This window comes from Lactuca virosa, chromosome 1 (assembly GCF_052849685.1).
Source record: "Lactuca virosa cultivar CGN04683 chromosome 1, Lactuca_virosa_CGN04683_v6, whole genome shotgun sequence".
NCBI classification, from domain to species: domain Eukaryota; kingdom Viridiplantae; phylum Streptophyta; class Magnoliopsida; order Asterales; family Asteraceae; genus Lactuca; species Lactuca virosa.
Genome location: NC_136426.1, coordinates 200304293 through 200330619, shown reverse-complemented (window position 1 = coordinate 200330619; position 26327 = coordinate 200304293). Strand labels below are relative to the sequence as shown.

The 26327-nt window shown below is 34.7% G+C and overlaps 1 protein-coding gene and 1 long non-coding RNA gene across 2 annotated transcripts; one reads left to right on the top strand and one right to left on the bottom strand.

The window, feature by feature from the left end:
* The first annotated feature begins 17125 nt into the window (after positions 1 to 17125).
* Positions 17126 to 18686, top strand: LOC145108236 (uncharacterized). The gene is made up of 5 exons (XR_013708125.1): positions 17126 to 17370; positions 17539 to 17580; positions 17665 to 17694; positions 17983 to 18082; positions 18385 to 18686. It is a non-coding gene; the product is annotated as an uncharacterized LOC145108236 (long non-coding RNA).
* Positions 18687 to 19526: 840 nt separating this feature from the next.
* LOC145126447 (putative disease resistance RPP13-like protein 1) lies at positions 19527 to 24662 on the bottom strand. Its single transcript, XM_079061814.1, has 2 exons — positions 24550 to 24662; positions 19527 to 23376 (listed from the first exon to the last, which is right to left on the bottom strand). Exons 1-2 carry the CDS (start codon positions 24660 to 24662, stop codon positions 19635 to 19637), a joined length of 3855 nt encoding a protein of 1284 aa, XP_078917940.1. The 3' UTR covers positions 19527 to 19634.
* Positions 24663 to 26327: the final 1665 nt, after the last annotated feature.

Here is a 26327-nt window from a genome sequence, read left to right as displayed (position 1 = left end):
CAACACCATAGACTGGACAATTCGGTTGTTGACAGCCTGGACAATGATCACTTTTTAAAACAGTTTGACTTCCTAAGACCTCGCCAGTTCTTGACACTGCAACTATTCCCATCTCACAAGGGTGACCATCATTATTAGGTTTTTTTATTTTGTTTAATGATTTCATTAACCTCATAAATTGTAGTGATTAGGATATTAAATCAACACCAGATGAGATTGCAGGCGAGAATAAGAAAAAAAATTGTACCTCTTTCTTTATATTTTCAGAAAATAGAACTTACAGATAACGTGAAAATGATGAAACTTACAGCCAAAACAAGAAAAGGGATAACAGATAGCACAACAAGCATTACTCAAGAAAGCCCAAGCAACACCTGGAATATAATAACATTTAATGATTGAAAATTGAATAGTGATTATCTTAAAAATACTATTAATTAAGATCTGATTCAATTTCTTTCCTTGTTAAGATATGATTCAAATTCACTGGTTCGATCTAATTTTGGTGATTGTAGGATTGCTAATTAAAAGAGGATGGCACATGTACGTGGTGGTGTTGAGCCAGATGTTGGGTTTAACAGACAGAGTAAGTACGTTCCACCATTTTTGCAATAGGCATCATCACAGATGCACGAATCTTGATTCTTGGCCTGCAAACTACATAAAATCAGAAATAAAGACGAAGTGGAGCTTAATCTTTCCATGAAAACAAACCAAGATGAAGAATATACCTTTCATACCCAAGCACTACAAGAATAAGTGACATGAACTCCGAAAATTGTATTGGTTCCATATCCTCTCTTCTAATAAAAATAAGTACAAAAACGCGACGTGTCAATCCTTCCCCTCCTCTCCAGCTTATTTTCCCGCTTCTTTAACCTAAGTGATTTTTCGATTATACCCTTCTATGATTAGGAAATGCCATTAAACCCGCTTGTTGCTTCCCTATTTGATAATGTGTTTAAAATCAATTTGATTTTGAAATCCCTTAAAATCAGCCAAAAGATTAGTATAGTAAATATTCAAACATCACAAAAATCACGTATCCTTCAAGATCAGCTACATAATCAAATAGATTTCCTTCTGTACTCGTTACAACCGTATACGACTGTTTTCAGATAGAGGAGGCGGCAGGTAGAAGGTGATGGTGCTCGGCGGTTGGTAGTGGTGGTGTCTTAAGGGTTGCGATTGGTGGCGGTAATGGGTGTTGCGGTGGTGATTTTGTGGTATTTAGTGTTTTTGATGGTGCTGAAGGGTTGATTCCGGCGTTTCTTCTTTATCCTTTGGATTTTATATGCAAAGAAACAAAATGGTCGGCTCAAATCATTGTCCTGGTTTTATAACAAGGTGAATTCGTATTCTTCTTTGATTTTTCTTAGTCTTTTCAATTTCTAACCCTATTTTTTGTCCATCCTCACTGAGATTTCTCCATGTTGCTCATTATTAGCACATCTACCCTAATCTCTCTTTTTCTCACGTTGTCGTAGTTCAACGCCTGTTAGCTAATGCCAAAGAAGTTAATGTTATAGACAGGTTAGTCATGTTACTTACATTCAAATGGATGATTTTTAAACGTTTACGGTCTTTGCTGTCAATTTCTTTGTCAATTCATATGATGATCTTTTAAAATTAGGGCTTTTAGTATGATATTCTTAATATACATACTTTAGAAAAGTTATTGAAGGATGAAGTAATAGTCAGAAGTTTTTGTTGAATTTATTTTCTTAGCTTGATAAATTTTATGTTTGTTTTTTCTTTTTATGGCATTTTGATTATGTTGGAAGAAAAAGACACCAGAGATGAAGAGAAAGTTGGAGTTGAGGACTTTTTGTGGGGTTATTTTTGTTGGTTTTCGGTCACCTATTTACAAACACTATAATAATTTGAAACTTTTGTGGGTTTTTTGTTGGTTAACCCGAGACTGAGAGCTGATATGGAATTCACATCATTATTTCTGTTTTTTCATCCAGGTAATAGACTCCTTTTCTCTCTTTGTGGATCTTTTATGTGTTTTTTGTTTGTACTCATCACAGTTTGGATTTTTTTTATGGAAATCACCATTATCTTCTCTATTTTCTCATTCAGGTAATGGACTCCTCTCTTGCTCTGTCTCTATAGTCTCAGTAGTAAGGTAATGGAATTAAACTTTTAGCTAATGTTATCAACTTATATTATGTTCTAAGCAATTCTTTTGTTAATTATTTGATAAATGGCTAAAATACTTATTACCTTAACTGAGAAGGGTTGCGTAAGTTGGGATTTATGTTTAGAAGGATTTGTATAATTGCAATCGTCGGTTGACCAATATCACTCGATTTATAGACAGGGAGTGGGACTTTATAGACTGGAGTGGAAATGGAGTATATGAATGACCTCTGATTCTTGGTTTTTAATTAAACAGGTAGGAAGAATGCTTGGTGAGTTTGCTAAGCCTCCATAAGATCCTTTTGAAGAAAAAGATGGTGCTAAGCCTTAAAGATTAGTTAAATCATACTCTCAATCTGCAAAGTAAAACATTAATACCAAAATAGAAAGAATCAACTATACCCACAGATAAAAAATGGAATTTATTCTAAGATTTATCTTTCTTTGATAAGTCATATGCTCCTTACAACCTGCCTTCAAGAAAATCAAGGCCTAGAGATGTAAGTCGGTTCCATTCTCTTTTCTTGATGAAATGACCTTTTCACCCCTGTTTATGTTGACAATAGTTGATAACTTAGGTGAGAAACATCTTGAAATTTTAAAGGAATTATTGAATAAACTAACAATAGAGAAGATCTTACAGATAAACTTATAACTTGTATATTTTTAATCCTTTTATATAAAACTGACATTATATATTTCTTTTCATTTCACCTTAGCTAGCAGCTAAGGAGAAGCCTCTTGCAGAAATATTATATTACTGGTGCAATTTTCCATTTTTTTAAATATTTTATGACCTGACACATTCAATGTATTTGAAATAATTTCTATTTTCAGTATTCAAGATGTTATAGTCTACTACCCTTCAAGGTAAATATAAACATGTAATTTAAGATGAATCATATATTTATAACATTTCATCTTATAATTTTAGAATCTTGGTTCCATGTTTGGTTGAAAAATCCAAGTGCCCTATTGAGTCACTTTCGGCTATATTCTCCTACCTGAAAGCCTCAAAAGGTGATCAGATACTCTTCTTTCTTTCTTTTTCTCTCTTTTTATTAAAAAAAAGTAGGTTGGTGTTACTGTAACTAATGAAGAACAGGAAGAACAGATAGAACATGAAGAACAGAAAGATGAATAAAAAACAACCCACAAGTGAAAAAAGTTCTTTAAAAAAGTGTGTCAAGAAGGATTGTGGAGAAAAATCTAAATTTATTAATAAAGAAAATAAAACCAATAAAAAGAAACTTGTGTCCTCTCTAAATCAAAGAAGAGTTCCAATGAAGAATGGAAGAATAGAAAGTCAATAAGTCAGAGACTACAAAAGGTGAAGGCCTCCACAACAATAATCTTATTATCTTCTCAACAATCATACCTTACCCCTCATAATCGATGAGGTATGTATATATTCCTCCCAAATTTGTTTCTAATTCAAATTTATTAAAAGTTAAGAGCACATAAGTTTTAAATTAATCTATATTGCTTTTAAACAGTTGATTGTTGCACACATGAGTTACCATTGAACTGAAATATACCAATATGTAACTTCAAAATCAACATCAATCTTTGATAGTGGGTAAAAAAAAGCTGGTAATTTCTACCTATTTTGATACTATTTTATTACAGAACTAAGCTACCGATATAGAACAGAAAATCAGTCCAATGTTGACAAGAGATGAGAGCTTCAATTGCATGGTTTCATATTAGTCTGATCTTCATGGTCTCTTATACAAGGCACTCCCTGTAGATATATTCCTCTCGAGTCATTTGTTTCTATCATTACATGTATATGATGACAATAAATCTTTTAAAGTTCAATGTAAAGAACCTCAAATAGGAAAAATGGTTGAGATTGTTGGTGATTATTTAGTTGCAGCAGATGGTTGTTTGTCTTCAATTTGCCAGATATTCCCTCCTGACCTCAAATTAAGGGTTGTAATCCAAGATGAATTTGAAGAATCTTAACATATTTCTACCAAGTTTTTTGTATTTTTTTTTATTAACGTAAAGATAACAATGGTGTTTATTAATAGCAACCTATTTTTAAATATGCAGGTTATTAGCATCTTACTTTCTTTCTTTCTTTTTGTATTTAAAAAGGGTATAATTGGTAATTTGAAAACCATGTAAATTTTTTTTGACAAGGATGATCTTTTTCGCCCACTGATTTTTTTTTCAAGTTGTATGATAAGGAAGAAATTACAAATAGTAGTAATGTACTTTTGATAAATATGCAGGTTAATATCAACTTACTTTATTTCTGTCTTTTTGAATTTAGGAATGTTATAATTTGTAAATTGACCATTCGTGCTTGATGCTCATAAATTTGTTATTACTTATTAGCAATAGGTATTATAGATCGAAATGAAAGTGCGATATTGTAATAATAAAGATATTGAAAGTATGTTGTTTTTTCTTATTATAGCATTTGTCTTTCATTTTCTCCCATTACAATAAGTCCTTTCGTTTATTTTATTTTATAGCAGTTGCAAATTACAAATAGTATTTTTTTTTGTTATCAACCGTGGATTTCCACGGGTTTAAACCTAGTTCGTTATAAAGTAAGCCTGAAAAATTAAAAAATAATAAAAACTTCATATATTATCTCAAGTAAAATTGAAAATGTTTATTTAAATTACCTCTCCTGCAGCTCTCTTTGATGCAGATCCATTTGAAGCTGGAGCTCTTTCATCACATACATGAGCATGTGCAACATTCTCAACATAAGTGAAATCATACATGTTTGTTCCATCCCCTATAATAAACTGGTGATATCAATTCATATTAAATAAAGATTCATTAAACTTATAGCCGAATTTCAGATTACCTTTGATTTCCCTGCCCTTGCTGCAACAACTAAAGATGGAACAAGCAACTTATCACCAGGGCCAAAAATACTATTGAATAGTCAGCCTCAGGGCCAGCCCTAAGGGTGTGCAGGGTGTGCTTCCGCACAAGGCCTCGGAAAAAAGAGGGCTCGAATTTAATAAAATTATATACTTATAATCTATGTATATATATTTGTTTCTTCAATAATATTATGCAAATGTAATGTAGCTTAGCGGGCAAAAACATATTCCTTATGCGTGCTGTTTATCGTTTGATGTGGGTTCGATCCATGTCGTATTCATCTTTTTAATTAAATCAAACTTTTTTTCTTTTTTTAAATAAATAGAAGTTACATATCAACCCCTCAAATTTAGTAGTTAATTCCATTTAGTAAATCTATTTCCATAAGTTACAAGTTTGACCTTCCTAACTTTTATAATTTAATATTTTGAGTAATTAAACAATTTTGTTTTTTGTTTTCACTCATACAATTCATCATAACCTTTAGGTTTATTTTGTATATATATATATATATATATATATATATATATATATATATATATATATATATATATATAATTTTTTTTTATATAAACTTACTTTTAGGGGGCTTTTTTTTTATATTTGCATTGGGCCTAAGATAACTTAGGACCGGCCCTCGTCAGCCTTTGAATATTATTAGTGGTGTTGTAGATGAGATCTTGGCTGCGCTCATGAATTATACATTAAACAAGAAGGATATTGAGAAGTTGTTGAATCCCATATCAAACAGGGTTTTTGATCAATTAGACGTCATGCTGGTGACAACAGGTTTATGGAATCCGGGCCTGAAGCAAAATTCACAAAAAAAAAATGCAAAATAGAAGCAAAATCGAGTATCTGATGTCTATGTCCTTTAGTTTAGTAATCTTGTCAAACACAGATCGAGGGTAAGTAGTTTGACAATTAAAAGAAGGAGACGGAGAAATAAAGAGATGAAGAATGAGTAGTAAAGATACCTTTGACTTTGAATCTGTTGAGGTGATGAGAGGCGATGAAAGAAGCAACGTTCTTGGAATTGCCATAACCATATAACAAATAAAGACAGGCCGTGCAAAATTCCATACATTTAAAGAGTAAACGATGGACAGTTAGGGCTTTTGTTGGGCACCACCGGTCAACGAACATCAACTTATTTGTCTGTAGGAGAAAAGACGAGTAGACGAAACAATGGCAGTGACATTCGTCCAGTGGTTGCTGACATTAACAGAGGTTGAAGAGAGAAGGTGGAGGAATTAAGCGGTGGAGACATCGAGGGTAAATAGCGGATCGGAAAGTATTGACCAGGATTAAACTAACCCCAAGAAAGTATTAGAGTTCGATGGTGCGTTCGTGGTCACCGTTCACCTCCGAACGGGAAATCTGACCGGAATGAACGCGAGTTTTTAAGAAAAAAAATTATAGAATGGTTCTATGAGTTGTCGACGTGTATAGTCGTGATTAGGGTTTGCAGAGAGAAGGGAAGAAGAGAACGAAGGGAGATCTTGATGGAGTGGGGTATTTTAAAATTTTAGAATTTAAGAGAATTTCGTTTCCCCCTTTTAAGAAACGCGCGTTTTGAGTAAAAATATAAAGCCACATTGAGAGAGGACGCACAATTTAGATAAACTGCCCTCCGTGCTTTTAATTTTTTTTACATGAGACACTAATTTAAGGGCACGCAATAATGCGTGACCTAAATCCTTAAATTTTTTGAAGAGATGACACTTTTTTAATGTCACTCTCTTTTGCTTAACATAAATCAATGAGTGTCGTGGTTTGCGCATCGTAAAAGTGTCTTTTTCTTGTAGTGTTAGAAACATGATAAAGCCTAAATTTTGCAAACGCAATAAAACTTACAGAATGGAAATGGTAATCAGCCTATTTAAAAAACACTTTAAAAATACTCACCAATTGCCTTCTTACCCTGAGTAACCACGTCTTTCACATCAACCTAATTCCTATGATCATTTAAGGTTTCGATGTGATCATCAGAATGGATTAGTTATCAATCCACCGAGTGGAGATTCTATGTTACGAAAAGGTTGTATGAATTCCCTTACCGAACGACAAAGCTCTTTTGAGTTACGGAGACAAGGCAGGGAGGAACCTAAGAGTCATCACTAGCATGAAGGCAAGGAAGTAATTGCAAAAGAGATACTAAGCTTTCTTGGCCCATGTGGTGGATATGCAAGACAAGGGTAAGGAAATCAAAGACATATCGCAAGTGTGCGACTACCCAGACATATTTTCGGAGGATCTATTTGGAGTACCTTCAGTCAAACAGATTGAATCCTAAATCAACCTAATCCCGATGTGCCCTCCTGAAAGGATCCTCTGCCCGATCGTACCATGATGAGAATTAGAGTTTGGAAATTCATGTGACAAGCTGAATGCCAAGATTGATGGGAATGAATTCATACAAAACATTATGAAGGTTATCATGGAGGATCCTAATTCCACAAAGGCATTGAAATCTTTCAAGCCAATGTTCTCTTCAAAGGATGACTAAAGGTTCCATCAACGTCAGCATTGAAGGTGGGAATCTTTCATGAGTTCTATAACACTCATATGAGGGGCATGTAATGGAGAAAAAAGATGTACCATAGGGATGCCATGGAAGTGTATTGGGTTGGAATCAAAATAGATATTAGTGACTATCCTCATCCAAATTTTAAAAGATATCACTATGGACTTCATTAAGCGTTCTCCCAAATCCAAGGGTTGGGACATCACTTGGATTGTCATAGATTGGTTGAGTAAGTATGTATACTTCATCCCCCTCCACCACTCGTTGTCAGCCCACACTTAAGCCAACATGTTATTAAAATAGGTGGTTAGTTTACATGGGATGCCGAAATCCATTATAAGTGATAGGGATAAATCTTTGTTAGTAGTTTTTGGAAAGAGTTATTTCTTGTTTATGGAGTTCAAATAAAAGGAAGCACCTATTATCGCCCCAAAACAATGGGCAATCAGAAGTGGTGAATAGATGTCTCAAGACCTATCTTTAATTTTTTTTTCCAGAAAAACCAAAAAAATGGGTTTGTTGGTTGGCTTGGGTGGAGTTATGGTACAATACATCCTACCACACATCTACCAAAAGCACTCCCTTCAAGGCTCTTTATAGATGTGACCTAACCCCAATTCTAAGGTATGGGGGACATCACACCTAGATTGATTCCATTGACCAAATGCTTGAGGATCGTGATGCCATATTAGACGATCTTAGGGTGCAACTAATTTGAGCCCAAAAAAAGTAAGCTCAAGCTAATAACAAATGCCAGGGGTGGGGTATAAGGAAGGTTACTTGGTGTACTTGAAATTGAGGCCTTATAGGAAATAAAGTTTGGGTCGTAAGAAGTATGAAAAGCAGGCAACATGATATGGTGGTCCCTATAGGGTCCTATAAAGGCTTGGCAAGGTGGATTACAAACCAGAGTTGCCTTCCTCGGCCTCGATTCATCCTACTTTCCTTAAATGAAAACAAAGTTGGAACTACTTGTCCTACCACAAAAATTGCAAGCAATCGGGTTCAAAAGAGGTAGCCTTGTGCATGAGAAGGAAGTCCTTATTCAATGGCAGGGACTAACCGAAGCATAATCTACTTAGAAAGATTACAATTGAATGGTATCTCAATTCCCTCGGTTTCACCCTAAGGGCATGGTAAATATTTGGGTCGTCGGTGTTGATAAGCCCCCTCTAACCCATGTTTACAACAGGAAGTCTAAGAAGAACAACATTGACCTAACTAGTTTTTCCTTTTGTTCATGTTTTATTTTTATTGGTTAACTTTTATTGTATCGGGGTGAGCTTATTGTCTGGCTTAGTGTATGTGTGGGTGATAACCTTTTTAGTCTTGTCTAGTGTGCTGGTCCCCTTCTCCCCTCCTGAGTATATTTAAACCTTTTCTTTCCTTTGTTTAGGTAGATAAGAATTAAGAAGAAACTTGTTTCTCGGAGAGTCCTTTTCCTCTTGAAAGATTGGGGTTATTGATGTATATCAGTTGCAATTTTATCTTTATTGTTACTGTTTCATTGATCCTGTGAGATATAAGCTTTCTATAGTCTTGCACATCGAGAACTCGGGGAAGTATATTTTATACGAAGCCTATGTAATAAATAATTTGCTTGGGAGAATGGTGATAGAATCGTGATGTGTGGTTCTTATTTATGGGTTCATGATGAAAAAAGAAGGTTGTTGATGAAGGTACTACAATCTAAAAATCGTTTGTATAAAATTTTGCTTGATGAAGTAGAATCCATGTCTTTACTCGGTGAAACATCCGAGCCAACATGGTTGTGGCATAATCGTTTCGCCATTTTAGTTTACAACTAAGATTCTGGAAGGCTACCCAAAATTGATAACCCTACTCGCATTTGTTAGGGTTGCATGGCTGACAAACAGACCAAATGCCGCACCCCACACAAAAAGTCTTTAGAGCTGATCTAATACTCGAATTCATGCATGGGGATCTTTGTGGTCCTATCTCGCCACCAACATGAAAATGTAATAGATACTTCATGCTACAAGTTGATGATTGCACAAGAATCATGTGGCCATTTTTATTAAAAAGTAAAGATGAATTCTTACAAGTTTTTAAGGAGTTTAGAACAAAAGTCGAAGCAGAAATCGATGAGAAAATCTTAGGGTGTGTTCGGTTGTGGAAAATTTTCCAGTTTTCTAGAAAAATTTTCAAATGAAAATAAAAACTTTGAAAACACGTTTGGTTGATTTAGTTTTCAAAAAATTTCCTAGAAAATGAAAATATTTTGTTTTCCAAGTTGTATGTGAATTATAAAAATGATTTTTATAATTTTCCAAGTTTTCTAAATTTTTAAATTAAAAAAATGAAATTTTCCTCGGTTTCAAACCAAACGCATTTTCCAAAAATTTCATTAAAAACTATAAATAAAAATTCAACTCTATTTTCTAAAAACATTTAACAGAAAAAAAAAAAACAATTTTTCGCAACCAAACACATCCCTTAACTTTTCATGAACAACATCACGAAAAAATAGAGAAAATTACAAATTTAGTCAAATACACTAATTACCTTACAAATTTAGCCAAAAAAAAAAATCAAAATTGCAATTATAACCACTGAAATCGCAGATGGAAATGACCCATCTGCGATTTTGCCCTTCCATCTGCGAAGGTACAAGCGCCTAAAGCACAGCAGCACTTATACCTTCGCAGATGGAATAGTCCATCTGCGATTTTGCCTGTTCCACTTGTGATTTTCGGTTCAAAAAACTATAAAACCGTTTTTTCTTCATTTTTCACTCTTAAATTTAGAAACTCTCTCTCTCTCTCTCTCTCTCTCTCTCTCTCTCTCTCTCTCTCTCTCGGCGATTCGTCTGATGATTTCTCGAAGAAAATGGACGATTTTTTCAACAATCCCGAAAATATGGTTAGATTTTAACTTTTTTTATGTTTTAATTAACATTTATTTAGTATATGTTTTTATTATTTTATTATTTATTGTATTAGTTAGTGTAAAAAATGAAATTATATTGTTTGTGATTGGGGAATTTTGTTGTATTTGATAGATTTAATATTATTTAATAGTAACCTTGAAGTTTTAATGCTATTTTGTTAGTGGTTGTATAAATGTACAAGTATAGACAGCGTAGAATGTGCATTGGCTTGTTGTATATTTAGTAAAATGGTTAGAATATGTTATTTTTTTTTAAGTTCAAAGTTAAATAAATTGTTACAATAATGTTTACAATATGTTTGGTTAGTGGTTTAAGTTGAGAAATTGATATAACATGGTTCGAATATGTTATTTGTCGTTTGTATAGTTGTTGTATAACTTGAAAAATTGTATATACTTGTCGTATAAGTGGTCGTATAACTTGAAAAATGGTTATAATAATGTTTACAACATGTTTACAATAGTCGTTTGTATATTTGTCGTATAACTTGAAAATTTGTATATACTTGTCGTTTAAATTGAAAAATTGTTATAGTATGGTTAGAATATGTTATTTTTTTTTTAATTTTGAAAGTTAAAAATCATTTGTATACTTGTCGTATAACTTGAAAAGTTGTATATACTTGTCGTTTAAGTTGGAAAATTGTTATAGCATGTTATTGTTTTTCAGCGTAAACATAGAAATTATTGATTGAATGTTGCTTTTTGCATTGTTTATGTTTGTAATTTGAATGCTGGATTATTATTGCATTTAATATTCGGATATTTTAAAATGAAATAGTTGTTTAGTTTTCTAATATGTTGTGTGTTTTTTGTGCAACATGATTCTAATAATTTCAATGTTAAAGCTATTGTGAACTTAAAAGGATCGGGGTGTAACATTTGAGAAGTATTTGAGGTGTTAGATGGTGCCAGACATGATATTTTTAGACAAAAAGTATTTGGTTACTTGTTAGACGTCCCTCGTTTACAAGGGGTCGGATTGTTGTTCCACAAGATGCTTCTTCATCACATACAGCCGGACGTTGTTTTCTCTCCGGATGGAATAAAACGGTTATATTTTAGAATGGGTGATACGAAAATGGTATATGGCCCGGAAGAGTTTTGTTTGATAACCGGGTTGAATTTTGGCAAGTATCCTAAAATGATCGGCAAAAAAGTGTCAGAAAAAATAGTTAGTACTAAAAAAAGATGTTTATTGCGTGAACGTTTATTTCTGAACCATACAAATAGTTCGGTGAAAATCGGCGACCTGAAAAGTTATATTTTAAATCATCCATAGAAGTTGGCGACGCTAATGCAGGTAGAGTATGTTTGATATACATTTTGTGTGCATGATTTTTGGGAAAAGAAATAAATGATCGGGTGCCACAAGATTAGTTTTTTTTGGCTGAGAATTGGAATGTCTGGAACATGTAATTTTTGTTTACTTTGAAAGTTTCATATTATTAATGTTAATATATATTATAACTAATATTTTTTTGTTTTTTTAGTTTTGTTTGGGGTAGCTATTTATGAGATTTTACCTATGACGACCTTGAGGATACGTGGAACAAGATAAATAAATATTTATCACTGTCGGAGCGTCGTCAAACTTTAAAATACTCTGTCTCAGAATTTACGGCTCCATTTAGGGTATAAAAAATCATTTATATTTAAATGTTTTTATTGTTATCTTAGTTATTTTAATTTTAATTTTTATTACTATAATTGTAAAAATTATAGATATGGATAAATGAGATGCTTCCGGTTGTTCGTGCCTGTGGATTTGTATTGAGAAAAAATAGAGACATGCCTCGGATGAAACGATGGAGTGACACAAAAAAATTGAAATGGGATGATGTGAACAAGATTTTTTCAATGACAAAGGTTTATAATTTTTTTTTATTTTTAATAAAATTCATTATTATAATTTTATATGCATTTTTAATATGTTCATTTTTTTAGGAGGGACAACGAACAAGAAATAAAATGTCACCGAATGATGATGAGATGACATATTCTTATTATATGTCATTGCAAGAGTATGTATATGGTGAATGGAAATCAGTTCTATCCCCAGTACGGGACCATTTTAGGAGACAAGACAAATCTTCGTCTAGTATGTCATCTAGTGGTCGCTCTCACGGTAGAGGTGGGCGTAGTGGGAAACTCAGCTTAGAGGAGGTGTTGAAACGACTACATGCACTGGAGCAACAGGTGTTTATGAACCGAGAACCTACTGAGGTGTTTGTTGAAGAAGTGAATAATGAAGATCTATGGAATAACATCAGTTTTGAGGAGTCTGTAGTATTCCAAACAAATTTAGGTCAACCGGTTAGTTACACGCTACATTTTTTATATAATTTATTAACATATTTGAAATTTTTTGTTCATATTTTATAGTTGAAAATGTAGGTTGTAGAAGATGAAGAGGTGAATAAAAATAATACAAATGAAAATGTTTTTGGTGATATTGAAGACAACAAGGTTATTATATATATTACGGTTACGATTTTAATAATTAAATTTTAAGGTGTCTTTCGTTAATAACTATAATGTGTTAATTTTAATGTAGGAGTTGGAGGAGAGGAATGAGAATGCGGGTTGTAGTAGGAACAAATTTGATGATGATGTGTTTAATTTAAATGATGATAATGAAGCTAAAGAGGTTGTTATACTTACATTTATTTTATTTTTTTAGTAGATTGAAACATTTTTTAATTAGAGATTATTGCTTATTAATTTAGGTGTCGGAGGAAGATGATTTAATAATTATGGGAAATGTAAATTATTATGATGATTATGGTTTTGATGGCAAAGAAGTTACACCCGATAGACCGAGGGCTCGAAATCCATCAAAGTATTTGTGCCCTCCTTACACCGAGGTATTCGTTTAATTTAGAAGCTTATATCGTAATAATAGAATTTTATTTTTATGTGAATTATTTGAAAGATAGAGATTTAAACATTCGAAACAAATGTTCCCTAACAAAGTAGTCAGTTGGGAGATTGCGGTGTTTTTATTTGTATGTTTATGGAACAATTAGTTTCAGGCCAACCAATACGTGAACTTATTGACCCAAGGAACGCAACTTTAGAGTTTCGCCAACGGATGGCAAAAATTTATTGGGGTTCGAGTCTTGGTCCTATGTAGTTGGATTATATATTTGTATATGTAATTGATTGTTGGATTTGATTATTAACCGTTTAATGTTACAACTACAAACGAGTACACCATTAGTATATTTTTAGTTTTAACGTTACAAATACAAAAGTTTAAACATAACAACAATTACAACAATTTAATGACCTACTAATAACTTCAATACTTACAACATAACAATGACACCACCATTTGTTTTAACGTTACAAGTACACTGCTCTAAACATAACAACAAATACAACAATTTATTGACGTAACAACTTCAAAACTATCAAAACAATATTAAAAAGCTTACAACTTTTAAACAATAATTGCCAAAAACAACACCCAACTACAAAACAAGGTTATCTTTAACTTCTTATTTTCTGATGGAAAGTGCTTATTAGAGTTAGCTACTTTAACTATTACCATAAATGATTGCTCCTTCTCTTCATTAACCCAACTGATAAACCCGCATTTTGGTTCCTGTAAATTTAAACATTGACAATAAGAACTGTTGCCATATAATCATGAGGGTGTAAATATGAATGAAGTTAAGAACATGATACCATATATGGGGAAGCGTAAAATAATCTTCCTGGGTTTTTAGCTGTACCCGAAACCCTAATGATACGTTCACCTCCACAATTACAGTATGTCATTCACCTTATTTATTCTATCAAATATGACTTACTTTCACAGATAAATTTCATGGAGTGACTTTACACCCATTTATAGAAGAAATTTTATTACAGACAAGTATGTTTGACTATGAAATGAACTGGTTTTACTATGAATTCAAATAGTTGAACTATGAACTGCAGAAAAGTACATTGTCTTGTCTTGTCTTGTCTTGTCTTGTCGATCAACGATGTTTGCCTCCCTAAAAGAAGTAGTTATTCATGTACCCTGTTTGCATTTTATGTCCTACTATGTATTAGTTATTTATGTACGACGTTGCATTTTATGTCATGTTATGTACTAGTTATGGGTTAATGTTTTAATGAATTGATTATGGACGTGTTATCTTAATTCATTTTTAATTGCCATTGAGGAAACAACATACATTAAAAGTAAGGGAGATTTATTAACTACTCACAAAACACATGTACAAAAACAAGCAACGTAACTAACGAAAAACAAACAACTTAACCAATATGCATATTAAAAGTGAGGGACATTATTTAAAAGATTCCATGCATCTCCATGGGTAAACTCTCTACCATCAGATTCGAAACGGTATAGTTCCAAAGTCACCTGTATGAGAATGTCTTCATCCATATTCGCATATTCATTATCCAACTCGTTATAAATACGTTGAAAATGCTTGACCTTTTTTTTCAAATCCAGAAACTTTACTTTAACATCTCTTCTTCTTCTTCGATATTGAGTATGCCCCATTTGATGGTGAAACAAATGACAGAAACGAGACCAAAATGGTCCAGCGCGAACTTCTAGCGGACCCGGTGGAAGATCGTCCTCTACAGTTACAATCCAGAACCAAAGCGACCTCCTCTTCGTTGCTCCATCTAAGTGGTACAGGTGAGTCCATAGTTGCAAGGGGAAAAAGTAATGCGATACAATTAAAATGGATATGAACAACTATTTATAGCGACTCCTTATTTTCCCGGTGTAATGGCTTGTCAACTCAAGTAGCAGTGTATTGTGTTGTCATTCGATGCAATGGCTTGTCAACTCGAACAGTGATCTCTTGTGTTCTCAGTTAGTACACTGCGGTCTTCAGTTAAGTTGGACTATGAATTGCAGACAAATTAGAAGATTGGACTGCGATATTGTGTATAAACTATTATAAATTGACTTTAAGTTAAAAAAACAGTTTACTAAATGATGTTACAGTTATTCATATATTATTTTTGAAAATTTACTCTCTTTGTTTCACTAAAAATGAGTTCAATACCATGGAGCAATGAGGAGTTCTTGGTTCTTATACGTGCATATATTCACGTGTACGAGACCAACAAGTTGAACGATCCAATGTTTTGGACTCGTTTAACCAATATCTTTAACGCTGAAAACCGAATGACTACAACAAACGATCATGACGAACTGGACATCTTAGCAAGATGGTATGAAATGAAAACTAAAGTTCTATTATTCAACGATCTTTACACCAAAATTGACGACACCCGTTTAAATGCTACTGAGGAGGTCATCTTGGAAGCTGCTAAGGAGGAATACAAGTCATTAAGTGACAGGTTGGAATTCCAGTTTGAAGCCCCTTGGAATATTTTGAAATATGTCCCGTTTATTTAATATCTATTTCTATTTATTAGGTGTGTACTAGGTTATTTTCATGTATTACGTCTGTATTGGATGCACCTCCTCTATTTAATTTTAATTAATAAATGCTCGTTGCATTAGTTTTAACGACACTTTAGAATACATTACTAACAACAATTCCATGAACCATTAAACTTACAGTATTACAAATATTCCATGGGTTATTTTTAACGGAAAATAGAGCGGTCTACATGAAATACTTATTATTTTTAACAACCTTCCAAACGTCTTCATATTCGAAGTCTCTGCCTTCACGCTCCAAGATGTAAAAATCTATAACAACTTACAAGAACTCTTCCTCGTCTCGACAACGAACTTTGGTACTTTTCGCATAATTACATGCTCGATTGAACCATGTGAATTCTTCCTTTACATCCATCCATTTACTAACAACATCTGATTGTTATCGTTGTTGTCCTTCTCCCATCTAATGGTTGAACAAAGGTGTTATGCGGGTCCATTCATCACCTACTAGGCAATGCGGGGGAGTAAGTACCGGTACACCCTCCTTAACACTTAGCCGACATCGTGTTAGAACCAACACCTCGTTTGCCGTTCAAAATTGGAACCAGTTACTTCATTCGAAGAAGTTGCTGCATTCGACGAAGACTAATTCTATATTTGTCTAACAAACCAATTTTGCTTCTCACCAAAGATACAAAATCACTATAACTAATATACTCAGAAAGTATCAAAGCGAATTCAGATATCTCCCTGTGGACATACGTATTCCAGATTTGTTTCAATAACTTGCCATCTCCCACCAGTTACAAGACAAACCAAATATTCAATCATTATTTTTAGAGAGATTTTAAAGAAATTTCCTAAAGAAATAACAAGTAAACTGATAATTTTCTACAAAAGTTTATATATAATAAGGTTATTTCGTAGTCAAACCTATTGATTTCATAGTAAAACAAAAACATAAAATCGCGATTTTAGCCTGGTAAACCCTATATATATACAAAAAAAAAGAAAAAAAAATTAAAAAAATATCCAACCTGCGAATGTACAAGTGGCTAAAGCACGTTAGTGCTTTAGCCACTCGTACATTCGCAGATGGGATGTGAAAATCGCAGATGGACCATTCCCATATGCGATTTCGGTGGCCGAATTTGCAATTTCAATTTTTTTGGCTATTTTCCACAAAGTAATTAGTATATTTGGCTAAATTTGACATTTTTTCTCAAAAAAAAATTATTATTATTATTATTATTATTATTTAAATCAATGGGCGCAAAAGGATTTTTGTGCTCGATCCTCAAAGCCATCACTCCTTCTCTCCTTCTGGAGAAGACCACCGAGCACCAGCATCTCTCCTCCTCACAATGATCACCAGAGTATTAGCTTCCTCCCCCTCTGGACCAAACAAAAACCATCACCGCCTTTCGCCCTAATCGAAATTTTGTCGCCTCTTAAAGTGGTTAACGAAGGATGTTGTAAAATCATTGCTTTTTTCTCATGATGTCTCCATATTAGAACAATAGAAAACTCTCCATAAATCTTCCAGGTACCAATTTGCTTTATATATTACAAGTGCTTGAAATGAATTGCATTTTAAGGATTTGCATATGATGTTTGATCTTCTACCAGAAGAGGCAAATTTCATGAACTTTGACTTCACCTAAAATAAAACTGATTCCGATTTTAAGAAATTATCAAAGAATATATGTTTCAGGTTGTTCATCACAGCTATTGATGTGCAATGGATGTCACTCTTGTATGTTTCAGCCTGTCATATCTAAGTTTTCAGCACATTATCTAGCATAATCAACCTAATTAACTTTGTGTTTCCATTTTGCAGATGAATATACCTTTTGGAGATATAGATGAGGTATGCAGTATCTGACTCTCTACTTGCATTTTCTCCTTATTATAATCTATTTGTAACTGTGTTTTTGAAGTAAATCAAACCAGTTAATTAACGTAGAGTGTTAGTTGTTGAGATTATGAGCATTTCTTGAAGTGCTACTCTGTTTCATATTACAACTTTTGAGAATTTTCAGCCTTTCTCTCTCTATTTCTTTATTGATAATTCTTTTCTGGTTTGCAATTGCATCTAATGTGTTTGATGTATTGCCTCAATGACATTGTTATTTATTATTTTTTTTACTTAATATAGGAAGCGGGGGAAAGGAGCTTTTCCCCATTGTTTCTTGCATTTAATATTCCAAATGTATTGACATTGGGGTAACTTTGCCTATACAGTTTTAACACAACCGGTAATTTCCTTCATGTTTCTTCTTTTCGCATATTACAGTTATGTTTTACTTTGACAATTGATTTCTTGGGATTTTACTGTAGTTAGAATTCTATTTCATTTGAATCCTGCATTTGGTTGCAAATGAGTATGGAATTGATTTATGATGAAATCCTTCAACATTCTGTCCTAAAGTAAAACCCGTGGAATTCAATTCCCAGAAAATCCTCTTTTTAAACATACTCAAACACCTCTTTAATCCCATATGTTTCACACTTGAAGGCCTATACTCTTCCAATTCCATGACAATTTTATTTTCTTCAGATTCCAATTTCCATTGCATGATTGTTTGAGCTTATTGATACAATCCATAAGGTTCATTGTTTATGGGCAATGCAACTAGAAGAGGCAGAAGAAGGTGGTGAAGGGGGACATTTTTTTTTTATTATTATCATTACATTAACTGCTTTGGATGCAGGATTTTTTTTTTTTTTTTTTTTTTCATTTAGATTTGTTTTCACTTATCATTCATCAACTGTCAAGAAAGTGTTTTGTATTTAGTCATATCCTTTAAAGTCTCTAGAATGGAACGCATATGTAGCTGATTTGCCTCTCTTCCACTAATCCCTAACGTGAACAAAGAAATTGGGAAAATATTTGAAGAAGTTTAGAATGTGTAGACTTTACATCATACTTATGATGCTGATGACAAATTATATATATGAAAAATATAAACTCAAGATAATAAGAAAAGGACAATCACACAAAACACAATTAGTCATTTTATATAGAGTTTGACCTGATTTTTATCAAAAGAGAAAAGATTTTATGTCAAATGGATTAATTCTAACCTCTGACACTGATACATTTTGTAAAAAAATCTAAAGTTATATAATAAATACTACAAAAGGATTAAGATGGTGCCAGATTTCAAAAATAATTATCAAAATCAATATCTTAAACCCATTTGAGTCAAAGTTTCTGGAATGATGTCCAAAAAAAGTCAAAGATTCTTGATTGACGTCCATATTATACACAATTTCGTTATGTTTTCTAGTAATTTTTCAACGATACACATGTTTACAGCTGGAAGCCAATATTAACAGAAACCACCACAACATGACAACGAAAAAGAAAACACAAAAGACGTGGTGCAATGAAGATAAAATAATACAGCTGCAACCAATATACACGGCAACTTAATGGTAAAAGTTCTACAAAAACCGGAAAACTATTTAACTACTGCAGTTATAGTTTTCTCTTCTTTTTGTACTAGTTTTTATTGTTAGTTCAATATTAAAATAGTATTATCAACAAACCAAGACAAACAAGTCTCAAAATAAATACGGAATATCGCATTTATCCAAATAAATAATAATAAACAAAAAGAATTTCTGATGTTTATCATAAGAGATGGACATAATACTTATAAATCCAAACAAGGATACAAGTTCATAGAACCCTCTTTCACATTTGTTAAGAAACAATGATTAGAATAACAATATTGAAATGAATAACCACACTTTTAGTACCTATGTAAGAGATACAGATGGAAAGGAGACTGCATGCCTTGTCTACTTCACCACATTTATTCTCAGATTTGATGGGTTGGAAGTTGTGACAAGATCTCTAATCTTTGGGCATGAGATAAGATGAAGACTTTTAAGGCAGGGGAGATATTGTAAGACCTCTGAAAATGATTCCACATCCTTAAAACCATCGAGTGATAGAGAAACCAGAGATGGTGGAAGAAGAAAAGATGATGATGATGATGATGATGATGATGATGGAGTAGTACTATTATTCCTCACATCGTCTGCCACTGCAAATGAAACCACTCCTGAATTTTCGCCCTTTAAGTATAGTTGAACTAGCGAGGTTGGAAAATTCTGCGGGCCCCAGTCTGACATGGGCTTATTTAAGCATCCTATCCTTAGTTTCCTTAAATTAGGAGGCCACACCCCACAAGGGAAGGAATAGTCCATACTTGGACATTCAGTTATCAGCATTTCTTCCAAAGACGTGAGACTTTGAAAATGTTCATGAGGAAATGACTTTAGATTTTTGCAATTATTGATGAAAAGATATGTTAGGCAAGACATGGGGACAGAGGATGGGTGCTCCTGCACAGTTGAGAAGGTCAATGATATCAGTGAACCACAAAACCATACATCCAACCTCTCAACTGTATTTGAACAATTGTAACTCTCCAGTGAGTCACAATAACTGAAATTCACTTGTTTAAGAGATTCCATGCTAATCCCATAATTAACCTCTTTCTCGGCTGATGAAACCAACTTTTTACAATTCCATACCTCCAACTTCTGTAAACTCACAAGACTCTTGCATGCCTCTGATTCTCGTTCCCACAAGTATCTCAGTTCATCACAACTGCTGATATATAGATGTTCAAGTGACCCAAAATGCATTAAATGTTCTCCATGTAGTTGAGTAAGTCCCTTAACCTTAGACATTTCAAATTTAGAAAGTGATGAGGATAAACCAACCATGCTTCTTAACATTGCTTTGGAACAATTTCTTATATATAAAACTCGAAGTGAAGGTATCGATCCGATTGACACTTGAGATAGTTTTGGACAACTGTTTATAGAGATCTCATGAAGACGAGGAAATGATCTAGGACTTACATGCCTGTTGCCACTATTAATCGACCATCTCTGCCAACCTTGCATATCTTGAAATTCCAGAACTTCAAGAGATGGAAATGCAATGCCAAGAAAATAATTTGTAGGTGCAAAAAACTCAAAACCCACCGTTTTCACCTCATTCATACCTTTAACAAATAATTCCTTAAGAGATCGTAGATGTCCAAGTGTTGTTAGATGTGTACTTTTACAGCAACACAACCTAAGCTTTGTTAACTGATCAAACGAAGGATCACCGACCCAACTAGGAAATCTCGTTCCCTTGTTATTCAAAATCATGAGGTTTTTTAACTTAGGAGGAGGCCTTAGTTCTTCAAGTACTTCATATTCAATCGTCTCATCCCGAGAATCATCAAACACATTATCACTCCATTTCATCTCCAAAACTTCAAGACCCTTCTTTTGATGTAAGTTGGCATCCTTTGCTTCTAATGGATTTATCACTTTGTCTAGACCCATAATGGAAAGCCGGCCTTGAAGATCTGTTAGACCCTTAAGGTCGGATACTTTGAACCCGTTACCTTCTTCAATAAAGACCTTGGATAGAGTTTGTAGACCCGTCAACCGACCGATCCCTAAGGGCATCTTGTTCAATTTCGGAGTGTCATTTACATCAAGATGCCGCAGGTTTATTAACTTTTCAAAACTCTTAGGCAAGCTAGATAACTGATGACAATTATGAAGCAACAAGGTCTGTAGATTATAAAGGTCACTCGCTTGTTCCGGCAAACATGTGATTTTAGTATAAGAAAAATTAAGGTACCGTAGATGCTTGAGACTGCCAATGGATTGTGGAACCTTTGTGATTATCCAATAAGCTCCTGAGTAATTGTAACGGTTAGGATTCAAGCCCACGACACTTAGCACCCTCAGGAACCGCAGTTCAGGAAGTAATTCCACAAGGATTTTGTCAAAGCCGTCAATTTCCTGTCTAAGTGACATTATTAAGAAAGTCCTCAAGTGTTTAGCTCTTTGTAATTCATTAAGCTTTCTATATGATCCTGATGGTGAAGCTATAAGTGAAAAGTGACGAAACTTATCAAAAGTTTCATTTGTGTCGGATACATCCATGTCATTCACCATCCTAAAGGAAAACTCTCCTGCAACACTTGTGGCCAAGTCATTTATTAGGTCGTGCATTGTATATCCTAACTCGTCATTCGTTGAATGTTGAAAAAAGGACCTTGACTCTAGCTCTTCAAAATACTCATGACCTAAACCCTCCATTGACTTGTTTCCTTTTGAGTGGGACAAAAATCCTTCTCCCACCCACAAAAGAACTAATTTATTCTTGTCAAACACGTAGTCCTTGGGAATTAAAGAGCAGTATGCAAACAACTGCTTCAAATGTGGAGGGAGATGATAGTAGCTTATTCTTAGAGCGGGAAGAATCTCACTTCCATCCTTTATATCCCAAATATCACTCTTCAACAACTTCTCCCATTTATCACCATTCCTATTTCCCTTCAAGACCCTCCCAAGTGCTTTCAAAGCCAGAGGCAATCTACCACATTTCTGAACCATACCTTCACCAAGCAACTTAAGTGTTGGATGTTGATCAAAGCTGTTTTCACCTAACGCATGTTGAGCAAATAATGATAAACCATCTTCATTTGACAAAACGTCCAGCCCATAAATTTCTTTTGAGTCCATCACTGATGCAACCATGGTACTCCGGGTTGTGACAATAATTCTACTTCCAGGTGCCCCTACAAGAAGAGGGCTTTGGAGGAGTTCCCACTTATTGTGGTCTTCATTCCAGACATCGTCTAGAACAAGTAAGAACCTCTTATTTGAAAGTTTTTCTTTCAGGGCTACATGAAGCAGATCCAGATTTGAAAAGCTTTTGTTCTCCCCACCTACAGCTCCGAAAATACACTTGCTGATATTGAACACATCACACACTTCAGAGACACAAACCCATGCCTTTAGTTCAAAGTGATCTTTCACGTTCTCCTGGTTGTATAAAACCTTGGCAAGAGTGGTTTTTCCTATTCCACCCATTCCAACTATCGACACTATGCTCACATTCTGGTCACATCCTTCATTTCCCAACAATTTCCCCATCAAGGCCTCTTTATCCCCTTCCCGACCCATGATTTTGGACTCATCAACCAGTGAAGTTTGCTCCAACCGTCTCTCTGTTATATTTGACCTTTCAACATTCACATTCAAACCCAAATCATTCCTTTGGTCAACAAGATCACGCAATTTGGTGGTGAACTCATCTAGCTTAGAACTCATCTTCTGACCATACATAACGTTTCTAGGAGTGAAATTAGTACAACAAGTTGGGACGATCTTCAGTGCCTTACTAGTGCTTGTGCTTGCATGAGATTTCTTATTCAACTTGCGTCGCAGAGATTCCATGGCCAAATCATCGAGTAGATCGTCTATTGAGTAAGCCAAATTCTGGAGATTGTTCAGCCACAAGCGAACAGCTCTGTCTGTTATGTGCTTCTGACTTGCATCAGCAAGCACGGCTTGAATCAGAGGCAAGGTATTCTTCCATTTGTTCAGCTGAGAATCGATTCCCTCCGATCGAGCTAGCTTCATCAGATCACCGGAGGTCAGTTTCTCACATAGCACAGTGATGACGGCAGTAACAGCGATTTCAGCCATTGGAATTAGGAAAAAGAAAGATCGTTTTCTTTAGTGAAGGTTTGGTTTTCAAAGGATGGAAATAGAAGCAAAAAGGGTTGACGAAATACAGTGCAAAGTGTTGGAATTAAGTAAAACAGTTGACTTATAATGGACTAAATTAAAGATTTGGTCCCTAAGTTTAGGTGATTTTCGGCTTAGGTCAAAAAAGAAATTTATTTGTAAATTTGATCCTTCGCTAGACCATCATCTTAAACATCCCATCTCTTTCATTTCAACCTTAAGGGAGTATAACTAAACCCTTAAAATATCATATCTTTCTTCACGAAGCCCTGATTCAAATAAAACCTATAAATTAAACCAAAATTAACTCAAAATCTAGATAAAAAAGCAAAATTTTATCATCAAAAGAAGCCTGAAATACGAGTAAATTACACGAATGATCCCTGTAGTTGAAAAGTGGGTATCATTCTCATTGAATTGTAAATGAATGAGTACACAACTATATATACAAATACAATATGGGCCATAAGGCTGAATATACAACAAGGTATACATGGGCTACACATATTATCCACTAAAATCCCCTGCAGTTTGAACGGGAAAAGGACGAACATTTAAATTGGATCGAAAGTCGTGGAACAACATGAAAGGTTGGCCCTTCGTGAAAATATCCGCGTATTGTGATGAAGAGGGAACATGGAGAACTCTGATGATACTGGTAGCAACCTTGTCGCAAACGAAGTGAATATCAATCTCTATATGTTTTGTGCATTGGTGTTGCGCCAGATTGGATGACATATATACCACGATGATGTTATCACAGTAGACAATTGTGGCCTTGTTAGGTAGACAATGGAGTTCTTTGACGAGACTACGGATCCAACATATCTCAGCAATGGCATTCACAACTCCCCTATATTCTGCCTTAGTACTGGAACAGGAGATGACACCATGTTGTTTTGATGACCATAATGTTGTCGCCGAGGAAAATACAGTAGCCTGAAGTCGATCTCCAAATGGCAGGACATACACCCCATCTGAATAAGCTATGAGAGAGGATTGGGAGGAAACATGAGTACGAAGACCATGATTGATGGTACCATGCACGTATCTAAGAATACATTTGAGAGCGTGAAGATGAGGTTCTATAGGGTCCTGCATGTAGAAACAAATATGTTGAACATTGAAGGAGATGTCCGATCTAGTAAAGGTAAGATACTGCAGGGCTCCAGCAAGACTACGAAAAAGAGTGGGATCAGCAACCGGTTTGTCGTCTGCATTTAACTTGTGGACGGTTTCAACAGGCATGCGACATGGATTGCACTTCATCATGTTAGCTCTATGAAGAATGCCGAGATCGTACTTTTTTAGACAAGAAAAGACCTTGTGTGTCTCGACTCGTAGAGATCCCTTGAAAATAGTTTAGTGGCCCGAGATCAGTCATGGCAATTCTTTGCTCAAAAGAAAGATAATATGATGCAGAAGAGTTGTCGAGGAACCATTCAGAATGATGCCATTGACATATAGGAGAAGGTAAGCAATGTGTTCAGCAGAGTGATACAAAAAAATAGAGGGGTCTGAACGGTTGTGAAAGAAACACATTCTGGAAGCATGATCGGCAAATGTGTGGTACCAGGCACATGGACCCTGTTTGAGGTCGTATAGAGAGCGTTGAAGGAGACATACACGATCTAGGTGACGAGAGTCATGAAAACCTACTGGCTGGTGCATGTAAACCATCTCCTAAAGAGTACTTGTGAAGATATGCATTCTTCACATCTAGTTACCGAATAGGCCACTGGAGAGAGATGATAATGCTAAGCACAACGCGAATAGTGGCCGGTTTCACCACTAGACTAAATGTCTCATCACAATCGATACCATGTTGCTGACTATGATCACTGGACTAAATGTCTCATCACAATCGATCCATCAACATTGAATTTATGTTTGAACAACCACATAGATCTCACAATGTTCACCCCTGTCCGTCTTGGAACCAAAGTCCAAATGTCATTTGACATAAGCGCATGATATTCTTCTTTCATTGCTTGTTTCAAGTTAAGGTCCCGAAGTACCTATAAGTATGAGCGACGGACCGGTGAGATAGAAGTGATATTAAGCTCGAGGTGTTCAATGGGTTTGTGAATACCACTTTGGGAGCAAGTGGTCATAGGATGAGAGGGAGGATGGGGTTATTTTGAATGGTAGACATGATTGGATTGTTGATGTGAGTTTATATGGGAGTAAGAGATGGCAAGGTGGTGGAATGTTGAGAGAGGGAGGGTTCTAGTGGAGATTGATTGTTAGGAGTGGAGGTAGGTGAAGTGTTGGGGGATAGTGGGAGGAATGTAGGTTATGAAAAGAGAGAGGTGATGTGTCGATGTTATCATCAAGAAATTGATATGGGGACTCGTGAGGAGTGACGGAGCCATAGGGGAAAACTGTCTTGTCAAAAATTACATGACGAGAGATGATAAATTTTCTAGAGGGGAGGTCATAGCATCAAAAACCATTATAAAGAGTCGGAAATCCAAGGAAAACACACGGGGTAGTACGAGGTTGGAGTTTGTGGGATATAGTGAGGTGAGTATAGTAAAGGCAAATAAAGACTTTATGTTTGGAGTAATTGGAGTGGGGTTTTTGTAGGCGATAAAACGGGGTGTCATTTTGAATCGAGGAGGATGGGGTAATATTGAGTAAGTAAACAACCATGTGTAATGCTTCCACCCAAAAATGTGGAGGAATGTGAGATTGGAATAGGAGGGTTCGAACAACATTATTTATGATCTGAAGCATGCGTTAGGATTTACTGTTTTGTTGAGAGGTGTGAGGGCACGAGTAGCGAAAGGAGATTCCATTTTTGGAAGAAAAAAATCAGGAATAAATGGTTGTCATACTTCCTCCCATTGTCACACTGAAAAGCTTTTATGGTTGTTCTGAATTGGTTTTTGACAATGTTAATAAAATGAAGGAATTTACTAAAAACACCACTCT

Excerpts from the sequence above, each read along its gene's own strand:
- LOC145126447 (XM_079061814.1), bottom strand. The coding sequence starts at position 24,662 with ATGATGAAGTGCAATCCATGTCGCATGCCTGTTGAAACCGTCCACAAG. Across the intron at positions 23,377-24,549 it reads AGTCTTGCTGGAGCCCTGCA|AAAACGATCTTTCTTTTTCC; the intron begins GTATCTTACCTT and ends CCTTCACTAAAG.